The sequence below is a fragment of the Amblyomma americanum genome, chromosome 9 (genome assembly GCF_052857255.1).
Source record: "Amblyomma americanum isolate KBUSLIRL-KWMA chromosome 9, ASM5285725v1, whole genome shotgun sequence".
Taxonomy (NCBI): Eukaryota; Metazoa; Arthropoda; class Arachnida; order Ixodida; family Ixodidae; genus Amblyomma; species Amblyomma americanum.
Genome location: NC_135505.1, coordinates 48,301,776 through 48,318,007, shown reverse-complemented (window position 1 = coordinate 48,318,007; position 16,232 = coordinate 48,301,776). Strand labels below are relative to the sequence as shown.

Here is a 16,232-nt window from a genome sequence, read left to right as displayed (position 1 = left end):
TACCATGCTTTTCTCTCTTTTTTTAATGTTGCTTCCTCCGGAACGCATACCCAATGTACGCCGACCCTATGCAGTATAATAAATAAGAAGGAGCTGAGCCTGTCTGTTTTTTCTGCGCAGCTGCATCCATTTTCGCTCCGTTTCTGCCTTCCGAAACACTGAAGCCAATGCAGACAGCCCTCCTGTCTTCCCACAATGGTTCCGCCTTGATGAGTCGCTTCCTACGCGGGTCTCGATTGGTGAAAAGACTCCCGGCAACGCAAACGCAATCGGGCCAGACCAATCAGACGCCCGCCCTCTCAGCAAATCGCTGCGGTCCCAGTCAACCAGCCGCTGATATAAAAAGCCCGCCGTCTGATCTTAGCACACATCTCCAAACTCTTGCCAGCGGAATCCTCTTGGAAAAGTCTGCCACTGGAGACCCTGCCCTCTCTCTAACTTCGGTGCTCTCAGACGGCAACCTCGTCGTTTCTCGACCTCACGTGAGTAGCGCTGCACTCAGCCCTGTAAATTTGAAGAGCATGCATCAAAGGGCAGCGAGCCGCGATGTCCAACATGCATGGTAACAACCTTGCTCCTTTCGGATTCCTTGTCGAGGCAGAACGCACCGAATGCTTTTCCTGATAGCGGTTCGCCATTCAGCTAGCAGATTGGTATGAGGAACGCGGCGTGCCCGCCACCCTGAGGGAAACTCCAAAGTTTCCATGCATTGCTCAAGCCCCCGGTGGGCACGGATGCATTCTTGCATACGAAGAGCTGCCTGCCGAATCACACGGTTAAAGGCGGTGAAAACATAGCATTTTGGGACGTTTTCCCACTGGGCGGAACATCGTCATTGGACAATATTATTGCCCTTGTTACGAAACCCTCGCTCTTACAAAAACACCCAAGCGACCATTTCGCCTGCTGCTGACACTGCATCTTTGTTCATTCTAATTGTACTTGAAACCGCAGGATAGAACGAAAATCAACGATATTAAAAGTCGCAAATGTAATGTAAGCGCTTTAATTTCTCACCTTCACAGGAGCGCTTGGGCAAAGAAGTAGGAGGGGCTATGGCTGAGTACTCACCGCAGACAATCATGCCGTTCAATGTTTTTGCGAAACAAGTTGAAGTCAGCTATTTGAACGGCGTTCACTTCATATTCAAGGTAAGAACACGCAACAATGTGGGTCACTAGTGGGTTGAAGGCTGCCAGTGCGAATAGAAACCCAAATATTTGTTTGCTTTCACCATCCAATTGAATGCTATTTTGTGTTGAGGCTGACATATAATTGATAGAGAACCTAGGCCCATGAACCTGAAGAAAGGAAAGAAATATCAGAGTAGCCGTGGTGCCGTATGAGGAAAGAATGTGCTTTTTTATTTTGGTGCGTTGACGAATACTGCACTTCCTAGTAGAGATTTTAGAAGGCTGGAAAATTGAACTAATGAAAAAATACAAATTGGCAGGTAATGTAAGCAGGAGCTTGTAGAGACACGAAATACAGGTAAAATTATCAGGCGCAGTAGACAATACGTACATTCATTAGGCATAATTTCCTTGATAGGGGATAAAAACTGATTACCATGACTACTGCAAAATCCCCACCTGAATCCTACAAATATCGCACGCAGTGCTCTGCAACCGCGTCGCTGCTTCTTGCAGTTTCAAATTTCTCAGTTTCATTTAGCCGAGCGTTCTCCGCCTTTGTCTGTTTCACACGTGGACCTTGCTGTGGTTATCGTGTGTCCTGTTAATGAGTGAGCAGTAGCTCACACAGGCTTGCGCTACCTACGTGCTGCTACGTACGACGCAGCACGTGTAATGTAATGTGTGCGTCTTTAGATTTCTGGTGCCACGTTGCAACCCTACGAAAACTTCACATGAACACATGTGCCGTACCTCATTTTTAAAACAGCCAAGCGGAACTAGGAGTTTTTTAAAGATCTTCAGATTAGCTATCTTCTTGGTAAAACACTTTGTAACAAAGATGGCGTTTTGATATTTGATAAAGATTATCATTTGTATTCAGTTTAATAGCCGTCATACAACTTTTGTTTCAAAGCTGCTTCTTGTCAAGGTATAGTTAAAGTATAGACTATAACATATAAAAGTGAAATTCGTGCCAAGGAACAATTACCTACGACCAATTACCTTGACCACAAGAGAAATCTAGAATGGCTTTTAGAACATACATAGGAAATTTTTAACAGATATATGTCCTCGGTAGTTTCTAGAGGTGCCCGACTGATTAATTTTTGTTGCAGTAAATGAAGAACCATGCCCTTTCTTGTGCACGCCATAAGTGCAAGAACATATAGGTTTCAATAAAGGTAGTACATAAGAAAAGAGTGATGGGGAAAGGAAAAGTAGAGCACAATTTTGTAGGTGGCTAGAACAATAGCTACTTGCTTTTGCTGCATAATAAAGACGAAAATGCAATTGTATCAATTAGGCGCTCCACTAAACAATGCGTACTCAGTGATTGACCAGGAGCAATACGTGAAAGTTATAGCACAAGGTTGCAGTTATTCGAATAAACGTGCCTATCAGCAACGAACAAGCTTGCACGGTATGTCCGAACACGTATATAGAAACTCAAATTCTCTGCGAGCAATACATAAACACAGGTTTGTGTCCGGTGAAACTCTGCAGGCAGAGCTGTACGCGAGCTCGACCTTTTATCTAATAATCGTGTTTGATCCTTTTCCCTCAACTCCTTTTAGAACGGCTGGCCGTCGTTCCCGGAAAGGTGGAAGGCAGACGAATTATTCAGACCTTTATTCAACGGGTTCACCCTGCGCGTGTTCTGCTTCGCTACGGATACGGCGTAAGTGCCACCGAGAGCGCTGCAGCTTTTTGTAGACTACGTAAAAGTTCAAGAGCGCTGCGACAGGCAAACATAATTCACGCAGGCAGTTCGCGTTTCTGTTAGCCGCTGATTGCGTTATGCTACACGCGCGGGGTGCTGTCCTGTCACTCAAACGTCCATGGTACTGATTTGGTGCGGCACTCAATGCATCGAGGAATACACATAATCGATTTTTCATATCTTAACACCAATAATTTTCAGTTGAGAAGCATAACGAAATGCTTAATTCAGCATGTATACCGTCTGAGAGCACGGCAGTGCTGGCTGACGGCGCACTACAAAGGTGGCGCCTGTATATGGTCATCAATAAGTGGCATGTGTATTTGCTTGTTTGTCAGAACGAGATAATGGTGGACAGCATATTTGGGTCTCGTGTTTTTGTAAGGCTCCCTTTACGTATAGAATTACATTCTGGATGAGCAGTATGTGAGAGGTGAACACCTCAGCACATAGCTCAGTTCGAGCAGCGTATTGATGAAAAAAAGATTTTAAATTTGGTAAATAGAAAGGGGAATAGTGTATTTATGTATTCTATAAAAGATATTTCTTTACTAAAGAGGAGTAAAAGCAACCGCGTCCTTTCCTGCTCCTTTGTAATGAATTACCTTCAAGAGATCTGAACCCAAAGGTCCCAAAGGTGCTAGAACCCAAGGCGCCCGAATTTCGCGACCCGTGCTCTACCAACTGAGCTAAGGCCAGGGCTGACAAATCTTCTGCTGACGATATCATTTGTGTTGCCTGTAATACAACCTTTAAGTGTTCGCCAGCGCCACCATGGTTCATATCGGCGGACGTAGTACGTCGTGCATTACCATCGCTGAAGCTCAATTAGTCGAGCACAGGACACGAAATTCTGAGGTCCTGAACTCGGATCGCAACAGCGGCATGTGGTTCTTTACGAGTGCCGCTCTCAGGCACCTGTTCGTGCGTTGAGGTGCATGAGGTGGCGTAACTCTCAGCGAACGAGCGCATCCGAAGGAAAAATAGAGTGAACGCAGAGCACAGAGGAGGGAAAAATTGGTGAGGACACTTAAGTAGTAGTAGCAGTCGTTTATTAAAAATATTAGGAAAAAGGAGAGAATAGGTTTTTCTAGCCCCGGCTGCGGAAAGCACCTGAGCAGGGGCAGCGGAAAAGGAGGGATAGCAGGAAGACTGGAGAAATCAAATGAAAAAGGCGAGGGGACTGGCAGAAATGATAGGGGAGGGAGGTAGAATGCAGAAGTATTCAATTTACACAATGACATATGTAGACGACACTTAAGCTCCACCTTCAGCATTTTAAGCGATAGTGTTGTGGTCCATGGTTCATTAATTTTTGAGTTTTATCAATTGATTCAATATTTAACTTCTCAATTACACTCTATAAAATTTCGTAATTGGCATAATCAAGCATTGTGATTTCACTCTGAGCATTTTGACACCTTTCAACCTCTTTTTTTAATTTTTTGATATCTTCACTACATTAATTCATAAATTAATTAAAATTATTTAATTACCTTGTACACATCTATCACACACCAATCAATCATCAATCACTAGAACCACAAACTACCATGATACAATTCCTTTAGGCAGCCCCTGATTTAGGTCTTCGGTTTGAATCCGTGCCGTGAGCTAGGCTCTAACTTAACTAGTACGTTTATGCTGCACTATACCCTGAGTAGTATGACACAATACGGAGCATTCTGCGACCAACGGTTGGCATGATACGATTTTTTTACGCAGCCCCTGATTATTTCCAACACGCGATACCGACAACGGCAACGGCTTGCCGACCGAACCAGCTGTGTTCTGGTTGGTTGGTTTTTAGGGAAAGGAAATGGCGCAGTATCTGTCTCACATATCGGCGGACACCTGAACCGCGCCGTAGGGGAATTGATAAAGGAGGGAGTGAAAGAAGAAAGGAAAAAATTGGTGCCGAAGTGGAGGGCTCCGGAATAATTTCGACCACCTGGGGAATCTTTAACGTGCACTGACATCGCACAGCACACGGGCGTCTTACCGTTTCGCTCCATCGACACGCAGCCGCCGTGGTCGGGTTCGAACCCGGGAACTCCGGATCAGTAGCCGAGCGCCCTAACCCCTGAGCCACCGCAGCGGGTCAGCTGTGTACGCTGTAGCGTAAACGCCGGCGATAGCCAAGAGATCGCGAAGAGGAATGCGGCTGTGTTAAGGCACGTTAGGCGCTGGCGAGCAAACCAGTGGACCACACGAAAGGGCGAACCGCAGGGCAGCGTTTTTTTGGCTTCACATGAGCGTCTCGTGTAGCGGCGTTTTCGGTGAGCGCGCATTGGAGAGGGCGACCAAACATATGAGGACATACGAACTGGCGTGTCCAGGCGGGGGTGTGTAGAAACGGTGGACACAGCCCAGCAGTTGCCGTAAGCTAGCCCGAGAACTCTCCTCCTGGACTCCGAACAATCAGACACCCAACTTGTGCAAGAGGCCTCTTCAGACTTTTCTGCATGTCATCATATAATCACTTTCTACAAACACAGCCGCATGCCATTGCCACCACCGCATAGTACCTTGTCGCCCTTATCGAGCGCCACATGGCGAAAGTAGTGGTCTGCTTTCTTTCACCTTACCGTCTCTCATGGTTTCACCCCAGCTTCCCCCCTCACTGTAACACCTGTGGCGTGCCCAATTCAGGGTGGCAAGATAGCTGGAACCAGAGGTAGCCAAACTGGCCTCCATAGAACCACTATGTAGAAAAAGCAAAAATTTTAGGTAGCCCAAACTTTGGAAAAAAGGCTATAATTTTTTCTCAGCTATGTAAACTATGTTCCACAAGTACCTTTACTTATTATTATTAAGAGTGGAGCAAAGCTGGCATGCAAGCGAATTCATGATTAGGCAAATGCGAAATCCATCACAAATGTCGTTTTTTATTTCTAAGAATAAAAATCTCAAAAAGAACAACACACAAATAGCTTTGCACAATAAACTCTCTGAGCAATGGTATGCATTCAGGCATACAGTGTAGATGCAGCTGATGATAATTTCACTGAACACAACAAAAAAACGAAGCACTAGATATATGTATATAATACATGGTAAGGCAAAATCTAGTGCAGATAGCGGATAGCACGAAATCTAGCTCAATGAAAGGAAGAAAGTAGGTAGAAAGGAGCCTCAGGAATCATGAGCTGATATTGAAGTGGGTCTGTTAGGGCCATACATAATGTTGAAGCCGAAACAGAACAAAAACTCTTGGCCGGTTTAAAATCGTTGTAGGATTTCATTCCTGGCCAGGTCAAATTTCACGTGGAGGAGCGCTTGCAAAGTCTAGTTAGACATTCCGTTTCGCAGGTCAGTTTTATTGAGCAAGACTAGCTGAGCACTCCTTCAACGACGGCATTAAATACGGGTATTGACAAAACATTGAGCGCCAGCTTAGACATCAGAGGACATCGGCTTGCCAGCAACATTTTTTGAATATCCCACGCTTACTCAGAATTCATTTTGAACCTGGTATCCTCTGCCACATAGCCGACTTTCGTTTGGAGCTGGCGATACTCTTCTATTGCATAAATAAAATTTGGCGCTATAAAAGCACCGAATGACCGACGGTTAAAATCGAAGGAGTACTTCGCAACTTTTGGTTACGGAAGGCACTATAGTCGCTAACTAGCTTCAGGTTCGCACGAAGCCTCTTCAGTGCACTTTTATTGCACGCAAATATAAAGTTTCAGAGCCTATGCAGGAGAAAATGTCTGTAAGAGATTCTGAGGGAAGCTTGTCTAGGCTTTCGGAGAAGAAACTCCCATACTGCGTGCCCTGAAATGTAGTATGTGCTGCTCTTATTCCGCGTTGTCTTTCTACTTAGCTGCAGACACTATAACTCTGGCCATTAAAGTATTCAAAAAAGAAAATTTCTCATCCATCTCAGCAGGAACTGAGGCCTCGCACTGAAGGAGTTCATTCGCTCGGATTCCCTGATAAGTGGGCTTCAAAATAATAATAATAATAATAATAATAATAATAATAATAATAATAATAATAATAATAATAATAATAATAATAATAATAATAATAATAATAATAATAATAATAATTTGTTTTCGGAGAAATAAAAAGGCGAAGTATCTCTCTCATGTACTGACGGACAAATTAACCGCGCCGTAAGGGAAAGGAAAAAGGAGGGAGAGAAAGTTAATATAATTGCTTTTTGGGGAAAGGAAATGGCGCAGCATCTGTCAAATATATCGATGGACACCTGAACTGCGCCGTAAGAGAAGAGAAAAATGAGGAAGTGAATGAAGAAAGGAAGATAGAGATGCCGTTGTTGAGGGCTGCGGAATAATTTCGACCACCTGGGGGTCTTTAACGTGCGCTGACATCGCACAGCACACGGGCGCCTTAGCGTTTTTCCTCCATAAAACGCAACCACCGCTGCGATTTTATGGAGGGAAAACGCAAAGGTGCCCGTGTGCTGTGCGATTTCAGACTCGAAAAGTAAATTTTGCTCATCAGTATCAATTTTGCATACATGCACTCTTGCTGCGTAGCAGCGTTCTACACATTCGATTTCTTCCAAGTGGTCTTCCAGTGCAGCCCACAGATTCGTGATTCATCGCAAGGCAGGTACACTGATGACCCATCTTGTCACACAGACGCTGGTTGATGTTTGTGCAACAATAAGATGGCCATGACAAGGTGTCCTGCACTGCTGCCAAAACCTCGGGCTATGTCCAAAATAATGGTTAGTAACATTGCCCGTGGTGATGGTGGCGTAAATTTTCCCTCTAGCTTGATGAATTTTTGGAGAATATGTGATCGATTTGAAAGCTTCGAGTACAAGAATTCTAGTACATTATATAACACACAGTCAATGTGGGTGGGTAGCACATCGATCGCCAGATTACAAGCTTGCTCTGGGAAATGGCACACAGTCTTTAGAGGCACACATTTTCTGGCTTAATTTTTGTGTAAAGGCTGCTGGGCTGCCCACACAGGACACTTGCCCCATCTGTTCTGAAGCCTACACAATATTTCAAGTTGTGTTTGCTATCAGCTAACAGTGCTTAACAAGGAATATATCCTCTCCGCAGATGCATCGATCTCTGGCACAAAGCACAGTAAGGCTGTAGCCAAAAAACAGAATATAGCCCAAAAGTAGCCACATAGCCAAAAGAAAGATTTTGACGTTTCTCGGACAAAAAGTAGCCCAATTTGGCTAGTATTAGCCCAATCTGGCAACCCTGGCCCAAACCCACATTTTCCACTACCTGTGGGAATGTCCTTCCCCACAGGCAGCACCCCGCGTCCCCAATCCCACTCATTCTCTGGGAAGCTGCTTTACGGACCGCTCAGCCCGCCGGCCAGAAATGGCTGGTGGGTCCGGCTTTATGTGAAGCTCAAGCCCGTCGACTCCAGCACCAGTAGGAGAGCGCGCTGAAAATTTTTTTTGTCTAATAAGGTAGTTTCCATGAATTCTATCTCCTCTACCAAAGCAATCGTCCTATTTATTGAGCTGTTACACGAACCTACTGCGTGGCAGGGGTGATAGAGCAGGGGAGAGAGAAGGTGCGTTGCTGTGTTCGCAGAAACACGCTGTGTCAGCCCCCCCCCCCCCCCCTCCTCCTTGAAGTATTTCCGCTGGCGACACTGATATATGGCCGCGCCAAAGATCTTGGGCCCCCTATGTCCCCTCGTTCTGAGCCTAAATTTTGCCTCCGGTGACGCGAGAGGCTGAAACAACGGCGAAGAAGCGCTGTCTTGTGATTGAGCTTGAATGACTTCTTGACTATATTTCACAGTACTGAGGGCAAACACCTTTGTTAGCGATTTCAAACACCTTGATTTATTTATGAAGCGAAAGCTACCTCGTAACCAATGTTCCATTTTCTTCGAAGCCAAAGGAAAGGTGCATAACTGAGCGCCCTGAGACGGTGGACACCTCAGTCGCTCTTTAAGCTACGCGGCGGTAGTGACATTCGTGCGCTGCATGCGTTCACATTGACAACTTTGCAGCAGAAACGCGGCACTGAAGCTATAGACCGTCGGCGTTCTTTGTGTTGATTGGTGTTGGCGTTGAAAACACTGTTGTCTCGGATGATTTTGAGAAATGGCAAGCGCATAACTTCCTCTCTGGGGCAATGGACGTTTCAATCGCGCTTTGAGGTACGCTGTGGTAGAGAGAGAGAGAGATGTGGGCTGTATGCATTAGTGCTAGCAACGTTGTGGCAGACGCACGCCACTGCAGCAATAGGCCGCAGCGCTCATTAGGTTACTAACATCTCGCGATCAACCGTTAATTTAACCGAGACCTGGTAGGCTGGGTGCGGTGCCTATCCAGTATGTGGAATGAACGCACCCAACGTTAGAGGCCAAGCCGCGTCTGCTTATCGAATACACCGCAGCTGTCGCTTACTAACTAGGTTCACCAATAGTTGGAGCGCAAATAATTATTTGTTTTAAAAATTCTAAATTATTCTTTCATTTTCACCGTGCATATTTGCCACAAGGCCGATGAGACTGGTTTTTGTGGTTGTTACTGAAGGAAGAATGGAAAGCAAATTACATTGGCCTGCTCATTGGCTCCAGCTCCAGTAAAAAATTCAGAGGGCACTTTGTTGACCTAAAGCGCGGTGAGGCGAAAGCGTTTAGCTCAGTGTTGCTGCTTGTATCGCTGATGTGTGGGGAAGATGCCGATAACGACTGACTACAGAAAGCGTTAAAGCGGCATCCTTCCCGATCAGCGTTCAGGAGGCGTCTGGAGTGGGACGCGAAAGCGTATTGCAGCGTTGACAATGAGTTCACGGAACGCCGCAGTCCTTTCGGCGCGACGCGTTGCCAGTTGCACAATTCAAGTAAATGAAGCCTGTAGCACGTCTTGGTGGACACCCGAACCACGCCGTAAGAGAAGGAAAATGAAAAGAAAATTGGTTGGACTACTGACTATGATTACTGACTATAACTATAACAAATGACTCTGACTAATGATTTTGGCTATGACTAATGACTATGATTATGACTAATGGCTTTGGTTATGGCTAATGACTTTGCCTAATTAATTTGGCTAATGACGTTGACTAAATACGTAATTAATGAATTTGACATAATTACGGAGAATATGTCATCACCGGTACGGCATGCGCAGAGATGCGCTATTAATGATCTACACAATGTATGTCAGGCCAATTTTAGAATTTGGATCAGTGTTGTTTTCAGGCTCGGCTACATATAAACTTCGTCCTCTCGTCCTTTTAAAGAGGGAAGCGCTTCGCATGTGCCTCAGGCTTCCAAAATTTGTGGCTACCAGTGTGCTGTACCTTGAAGCGCGCATTCCGCCTCTCTTATCACGACTTCAATTTTTAACTGTGCAAACTTACCTCAGGGTCTATGAATCCCATTTCCACCGTCCCCAAAGCATTTTCTGTTGTCAGCCGACCTCCTCTTTTGGTGTCCCCTGGTCTCGTTTCAATTCACCTCAGGTAGTGTTTGTGCAAAGATTACTTCAGCCTTTAGATGTAAACATTTATGATATCCTTCCTGTGCTTCGCAATGGACCCGCTATCCACATTGTTTTCGAAGCCATATTCCCAAAAAATGCAAAACTTTTGTCACTGAGTATTCTAAATGGGCTACTAGAAGATCATCTGAGGACCCTACCTACAGATATAGCAATAGTCACTGACGCATCGCAATGCAATGGAAAAGCAGGTGTGGGAATATTTTGCTCGCATTTAGACTGGTCCTTTTCAATGCGCCTTCCAGATTTCACCCCTATTTTTCAAGCAGAGTTTCTAGCAGTTGTACTTGCTCTACGCAAGCTAGACCCCTTATTACAGCAGTTGCAGTAATTACTGATTCTTTACCTTTGTGTTCGTCCCTCGCACCACATGTTGACGGTCCCATTTTAACAACTTTCTTATCCCTACTTCCTCCTCTTTTGAGCCTTGTTCATTTAGTATGGGTTCCCGGTCACAGCAGTGTGACAGTAAATGAGATTGCTGACAATCTCGCAAACGCTTCCGTCAGCGGCCCCGTGTTGCCAATCATCCCGGCTACAGCCTATATTACAGCATCTAGATTTCGGCGACGTGCGTTTTTAAGCACGCAAGACACAACACTTTTAACATTGGCGGATTATGAGCACTTTAAATATTATTGGAGCAGGAAAATTTGTTGCTCTCGGCAGCTTGAAGTATCACGGACGAGGCTGCGCTGCCGCAACCCCCCACTAAATTTCTATTTACACATGTCGGGTTTGGCGCAATCTCCCCTTTGTGCATTTGCCGCGAGCCTGAATCTACAGAACATTTTTGGCTGTATTGTCGCCGATTCAACTCTCTGAGTAAAAGGTTGCTGGAGGAGCCTTTGCAGCATCTTGGCCTTAGTTTGAGCAGCCCGCTCTTACTATCATTTGGCGCCACCACATTTGGGTTCAGCCACAGATCTGTTTGTACAGCTGTTCTAAATTTCCTGATAGAATCTCAGCGACTGCCTTGCTAAGTGTTCCAAACTTTTCTATCAATTATTACATTTTGACTTAATCATTTTTATTTAATCCCTCTCTTTATTGTAATTCTTATAATTTTGAAATCAAAACTCTCATCCCTTTCTGTTCATGAGGAAGAATTCATCGGTGTTGCGCTTCCACGTGCGTTTCCTTTTTATTAACTGCGTTCAGGTTAATAGCCACCCGATTCTTGGTCGATCCCTCAGTGTCGGCATGTGCCATCTTTTGATAGGCTAACAATAACAACCACTTTGGTTGTAATGACTATGACCAATGACTTTTTAGTCATAAGTGTTCAAAGAGCTTGAATTCGGACGGACAGGTGTCATGACCGCCAGTATGAGCCATTAAATGCTTTCGCCTTAAAAACGTAAGGAGGAAAGACTGAAAGAACAAAACGTGCGGGACGGGCGGAGGTTTTAAGACAAAAGCATTTAATGGCTCGTCGTTGTCCGTCCGCTCACCCGTCCGCGAAATCACACCATAGCTGTCAATCAAACGTGGTTATGGTGTCCACCGATATATGTAAGACAGGCCTCATTTCCTTTCCTTAATTGTCCTAAGGGCAAGGATTTGCGCCGTGCGGGCGATGGCGTTTCGTGGACGCAGCAACACGCTGTTGCGTCCCGTTTTTAAAGACAAAGCTTAAGCGTCCTCCAACGTGGAAGCAGTTGCGCGCACTCAGACGCCTCCTGAACGCCGATATGCAAGGATGCCGCCTAACCCTTGTGAACATCTTCCTCGCAATGAACATCTTCCCCACACATCAGCCACACAAGCAGCAACATCGCGCTAAAGGCTCTGGTCTCACTGCATTTTAGGTCAAAAAAGTGGCGCCCGGAATTTTTACAGGCGAGTCCGCGGTAGCTTTCCATGTCAACACAGGCGCAGTTTTACGCGACTGCGTATAGAGCAGGCTTAGTCGAAAAGCCGTCGGTGTAGTCGCACCGCAAGTGGGAAATAATCGAGGGCTGCTTTAAAGAAATTATACGATGATTACGCTTCGCCTTTAAAACTGGAACGCGACAGCGTGCTGCAGCGCAGCCAGGGAGTCCACGGAACACAATCGCCTGTTCAGCGCGACTCCCTGCCCGTTAGAAACACCTTTGAACGCATCGTTCATTTTTGTTGAAGCGGTAGCTTCACTACGCTATGTAAAGCCAAGGTCACCGGGCCGAGCCGGAGCCGTTAATGTGCATTCGCCGAGGAACAGAATGAATTTAAAAAGACTTCATTGGCGACAAGTTTAAAGTGTTCTTGACCATTACGGGTCACTGTGTGCCGTGGTCGATCCTTAGTGGGTGTCTTCCCGTTCTGGTCTGAGTGCGTCTGTATAGTTGCCCACTACGTTGCGCTTCCCGTAGGCCGTCGAAGGTGTTCGATACTCCCAGTGCCATTAGCTTTACGGTTGTTGTTGACATTAAGTGTGAGTGCCGTTTTGTACGCTTTGCGTAGTATGCTGTCAATTTGCAGAGTCTCTTGCTCGTTTATTTATTTATTTATTTGAACATACTGCTGGCCTCACATTTGAGGCCGTCGCAGGAGTGGGACATCACATACACTAAAATAACACAGGTCAAGTAAGTGCCAACACAAAGGCGATCGTAGTCCAACAAGGCAATATGCATTATACAAAAGTTCATGGTTATAGTTCATGGTAGGGGAGACTGTACGCTACCCTGCTCGTGTCGAGACTGTCTATGGAACAGGCGCGCCGCGCGTCACGTCAGAGTTGCGCTTTTGCCGCTGCCGCCGCCCACTCCGCAGCCTCGGCGCACTCGTCGCGCATGTTCAGTAGCTACAAGTGACGGCGCATGAGCAGTTGGGCAACAGATGCACGTTATTGCTCGGCCACTTTATTGGCAGAGGGTGCGAAGCGCTCGTTCTTAAGATGAAAGATGGGTGAACGAGCGGAAAGCCTGCGTGTATACTGCGACCGACATCAACGGCGACTGCGGGAAGCCACGTCAACGGATCCCGAGGCTGTGGTGTGGTTTAAGGCGAGTCGACAACAAGCCCAAGAGGTCAGGAATGCCAAGCGTGCGGCCGAGACGCCGAGACAACGAGAGGACCAGCTCGGCACACGACGCTATCAAGAATTGGAGAAACGACAGTAACAAGCCGCGAGCGAAGCCACGTCTTCTTCGAGTCAATTTTCGTGTACACACTCGGTTTAACCGGAGTTAAACCATCAGCATTTTTTCAATTGTCTCATTTAAATATTTTATGAAATACACACTAAATTTTCTTAATTACAATATTCAAGCATTCTCTTTTTCATTCTGAGCGTATGACGCTTGAACGCCCTTTTTCATTTTCATTTTTATTTAACCAATTTAACAATTAATTACAAAGCCTTGATAATCTCCTCACCGCGTGTCACACAACAATTAATAATCAATCAATAGAAGCGCAAATTGCTATGATACGACATTTTTTACGCAGTTCCCGATTATTTTCGACACACGGTCATCAATACTACTACGCCGACGACATTTAGACTGAACAAGCTGCGTACTCTGTCGCGTAAAATTCTTTTCATGCTAACGGTAGCTTCAGAATGTTACCGATGTTTTCATAGTAACTGTAGTTGTGGGTTATTAAAATAACAATAAGGAAGGAAAAGATCATTGCTAGGCCCGGCACCTGCCATCGCTACGGAAAGCACCTGAACTGGGGTAGCGAAAATAGAGGCGTAGCAGCCACCCTGGATAAATAAAATGAAACGAATCAGTGTTTGGTGCAGCATAAACTTAATAGCAAATTCAGACCCCAGCTGGCGGCAGGGTCTCCAACCAGTGACTTATAATCAGGGGCTGCTTAGCGAAAAAATCGCATCACAGTAACTTGTGGTTCTTGTGAATGAGGATTGATTGGCGTGTGATAGGCGATGAAGAGTTAATGAAATAATTGTGTTACCGCGAAAGCATTATATTGTTATGTCGCGTCAGCAGAAATTGTCCACAATTTTTGTCCGCACGATTATGTCGTTCTGTGGAGATAATGTGCTAAATTTTTATTTGAAATGAAAAAGTTTTGTTTTGGTCAATGAATTGAACTTAATTTAAAAATTCATTCATTGAGAATAAATCGTGCGTTTCAAGCAAGTTTTGTGACACGATGAAAACTGATGTAGACGTGTGCGAAGGCTTAATTAGTATAAAAATGTAAAAACAAAAGAAATAAAACTAAGCAATAAAGATGGATGAAAATAAAATAAATAAAAATTAATACTGCCACACTTCTAATTATACAAAACAAAAAAGTGAAAAATGGAGAGAAAGAGAGGAAAAAGGAGGCTTTCGCATTTCTGCTCGTAAGCAGACAAGTGCAATCCTGATGAAACGCAGCTGGACGCCCCACTGCAGACTTGGCGTACACCGTACTGTGCGCATTTTTCAAAAGCGTTAGCTCTTACTCATCACGTTTTGAGATTTCGTGGGGTCTGCTATCATCCTGAGATCATAGCGACATCGGTGGCAGCAACTAGCAAACAGCACATCTCGCAGTGAGACTTGTAGCGCCATGTACAATAGCGTTGTAGAAACAATTAACCACCTGCCGCGTGCCAATGATGACACCACGGTCCAATATGGTTGATCCAGGCGGAACTATGTGACATCAAGGGTCGAAATGGCGGAATAGTTTCGGTTTCTCGAATTGAAGATGGTGGTCACTAAATTGGTTGTGCCTTCCTATCCCTTTCAAGGTGAAAATTGTGTCGATATAGTGCGGACGTCCATATAGCCACGGGAGCGGTAGGACGACACATCCACCTGAAGTCGCCACAGCATAGTGAAATAACTCTTAATAAAGATAGGAGAAAAAGAACGGTTGCCTCAGATAGAGGAGAAAAATATGAAACTAGAATTTAAGTTTGATGACTGTAGAATGATTAGTTATCTATTATAGTCAAAATTGTAAAAAATTGCGTCGAAAAAACGGTGCGACGTCACATCCACCGAAAATCGACAGAGAACAGTGAAAAAAGAGAATGGTCGGAAAAACACCAGGTTTAGTAATTAGTAATTAACAGGTGACGATAATTAGTATCAAATATTTATTTATTAATTATAGATAATTAATAGAGGCAGAAAACAGTAGCAGCCAAAGTCGCGAGAAAAGGCTTTCGCCTGAAGCAGTTTAGATGGCCAACGTGCCTCCGAATTTTCTTGCGAATGTGAATTGGGTGATGACCGATGGCAAGTACTTGAATGTTCCCCTTTATCCTTGTAGTGAAAGCGAGCCGTACATGACTTTGCAGACTGCAAAGATAGTCGAGAGAGCAGAATAGAGAGAGAGAGAGAGAAAAAAAAACAATTATTAGCACCCGTCTAGAAGAATACGAGGATCCGAGGCGCAGCTGGCTCCGAGCCATGCCCTCTGCCTCAGCCATCAACCGGGATCGCCTAGATCTCAGCAGGGGCCAAGGCGAGACGGATGACTTTACGTTGCCCTCTTCAAGAAAAATGATGGTGGTTTAGCCCTGGTTAACCCTGGTCGAAAGCAAAAAGCTGTGTCTCCCTGGCTACATTTGTGATGGAGCGACTTGCGAAGAAATTGGTTTTTTGAGGAAACGAAATGGCACAATCCTAGAGAGGCGTCATTTCCTTTTTTGAAAGCCAAGTTTTATTTTCCTTCGCTTACTGCGCGGTTCGAGGTTGGACGCCAACGAATGAACGCTGTGAGCGGACACACATCACCTCGGTGCCGTGGATTTTCACTCGGGACGGCGGATTTGCGACGAGAAATGGACTGATACCACCTGCAATCCGTCAGCGAAGGTGTTCGGCACCCGTTCCCACCATTTTCCGCCCAATTCCTACCACTTTTGCCCGAAAAGGACTCTAACGCTTCGAGCCAGGCGCGGAACGCTAGGCGTCGCGTTGTGCCTAGCACAACAAGGGCG

The 16,232-nt window shown here is 45.3% G+C and overlaps 1 protein-coding gene across 1 annotated transcript in view; it reads left to right on the top strand.

Moving 5' to 3' along the window:
- Positions 1 to 332: 332 nt before the first annotated feature.
- Positions 333 to 16,232, top strand: part of LOC144104618 (uncharacterized) — a 202,331-nt gene continuing 186,431 nt past the window's right edge. The window contains exons 1-3 of the mRNA XM_077637736.1: positions 333 to 482; positions 1,026 to 1,151; positions 2,711 to 2,814. Of these exons, the coding sequence (XP_077493862.1) occupies positions 1,056 to 1,151; positions 2,711 to 2,814 (200 nt within the window). The 5' untranslated portion in view covers positions 333 to 482; positions 1,026 to 1,055. The remainder of the gene's footprint in view (positions 483 to 1,025; positions 1,152 to 2,710; positions 2,815 to 16,232) is intronic.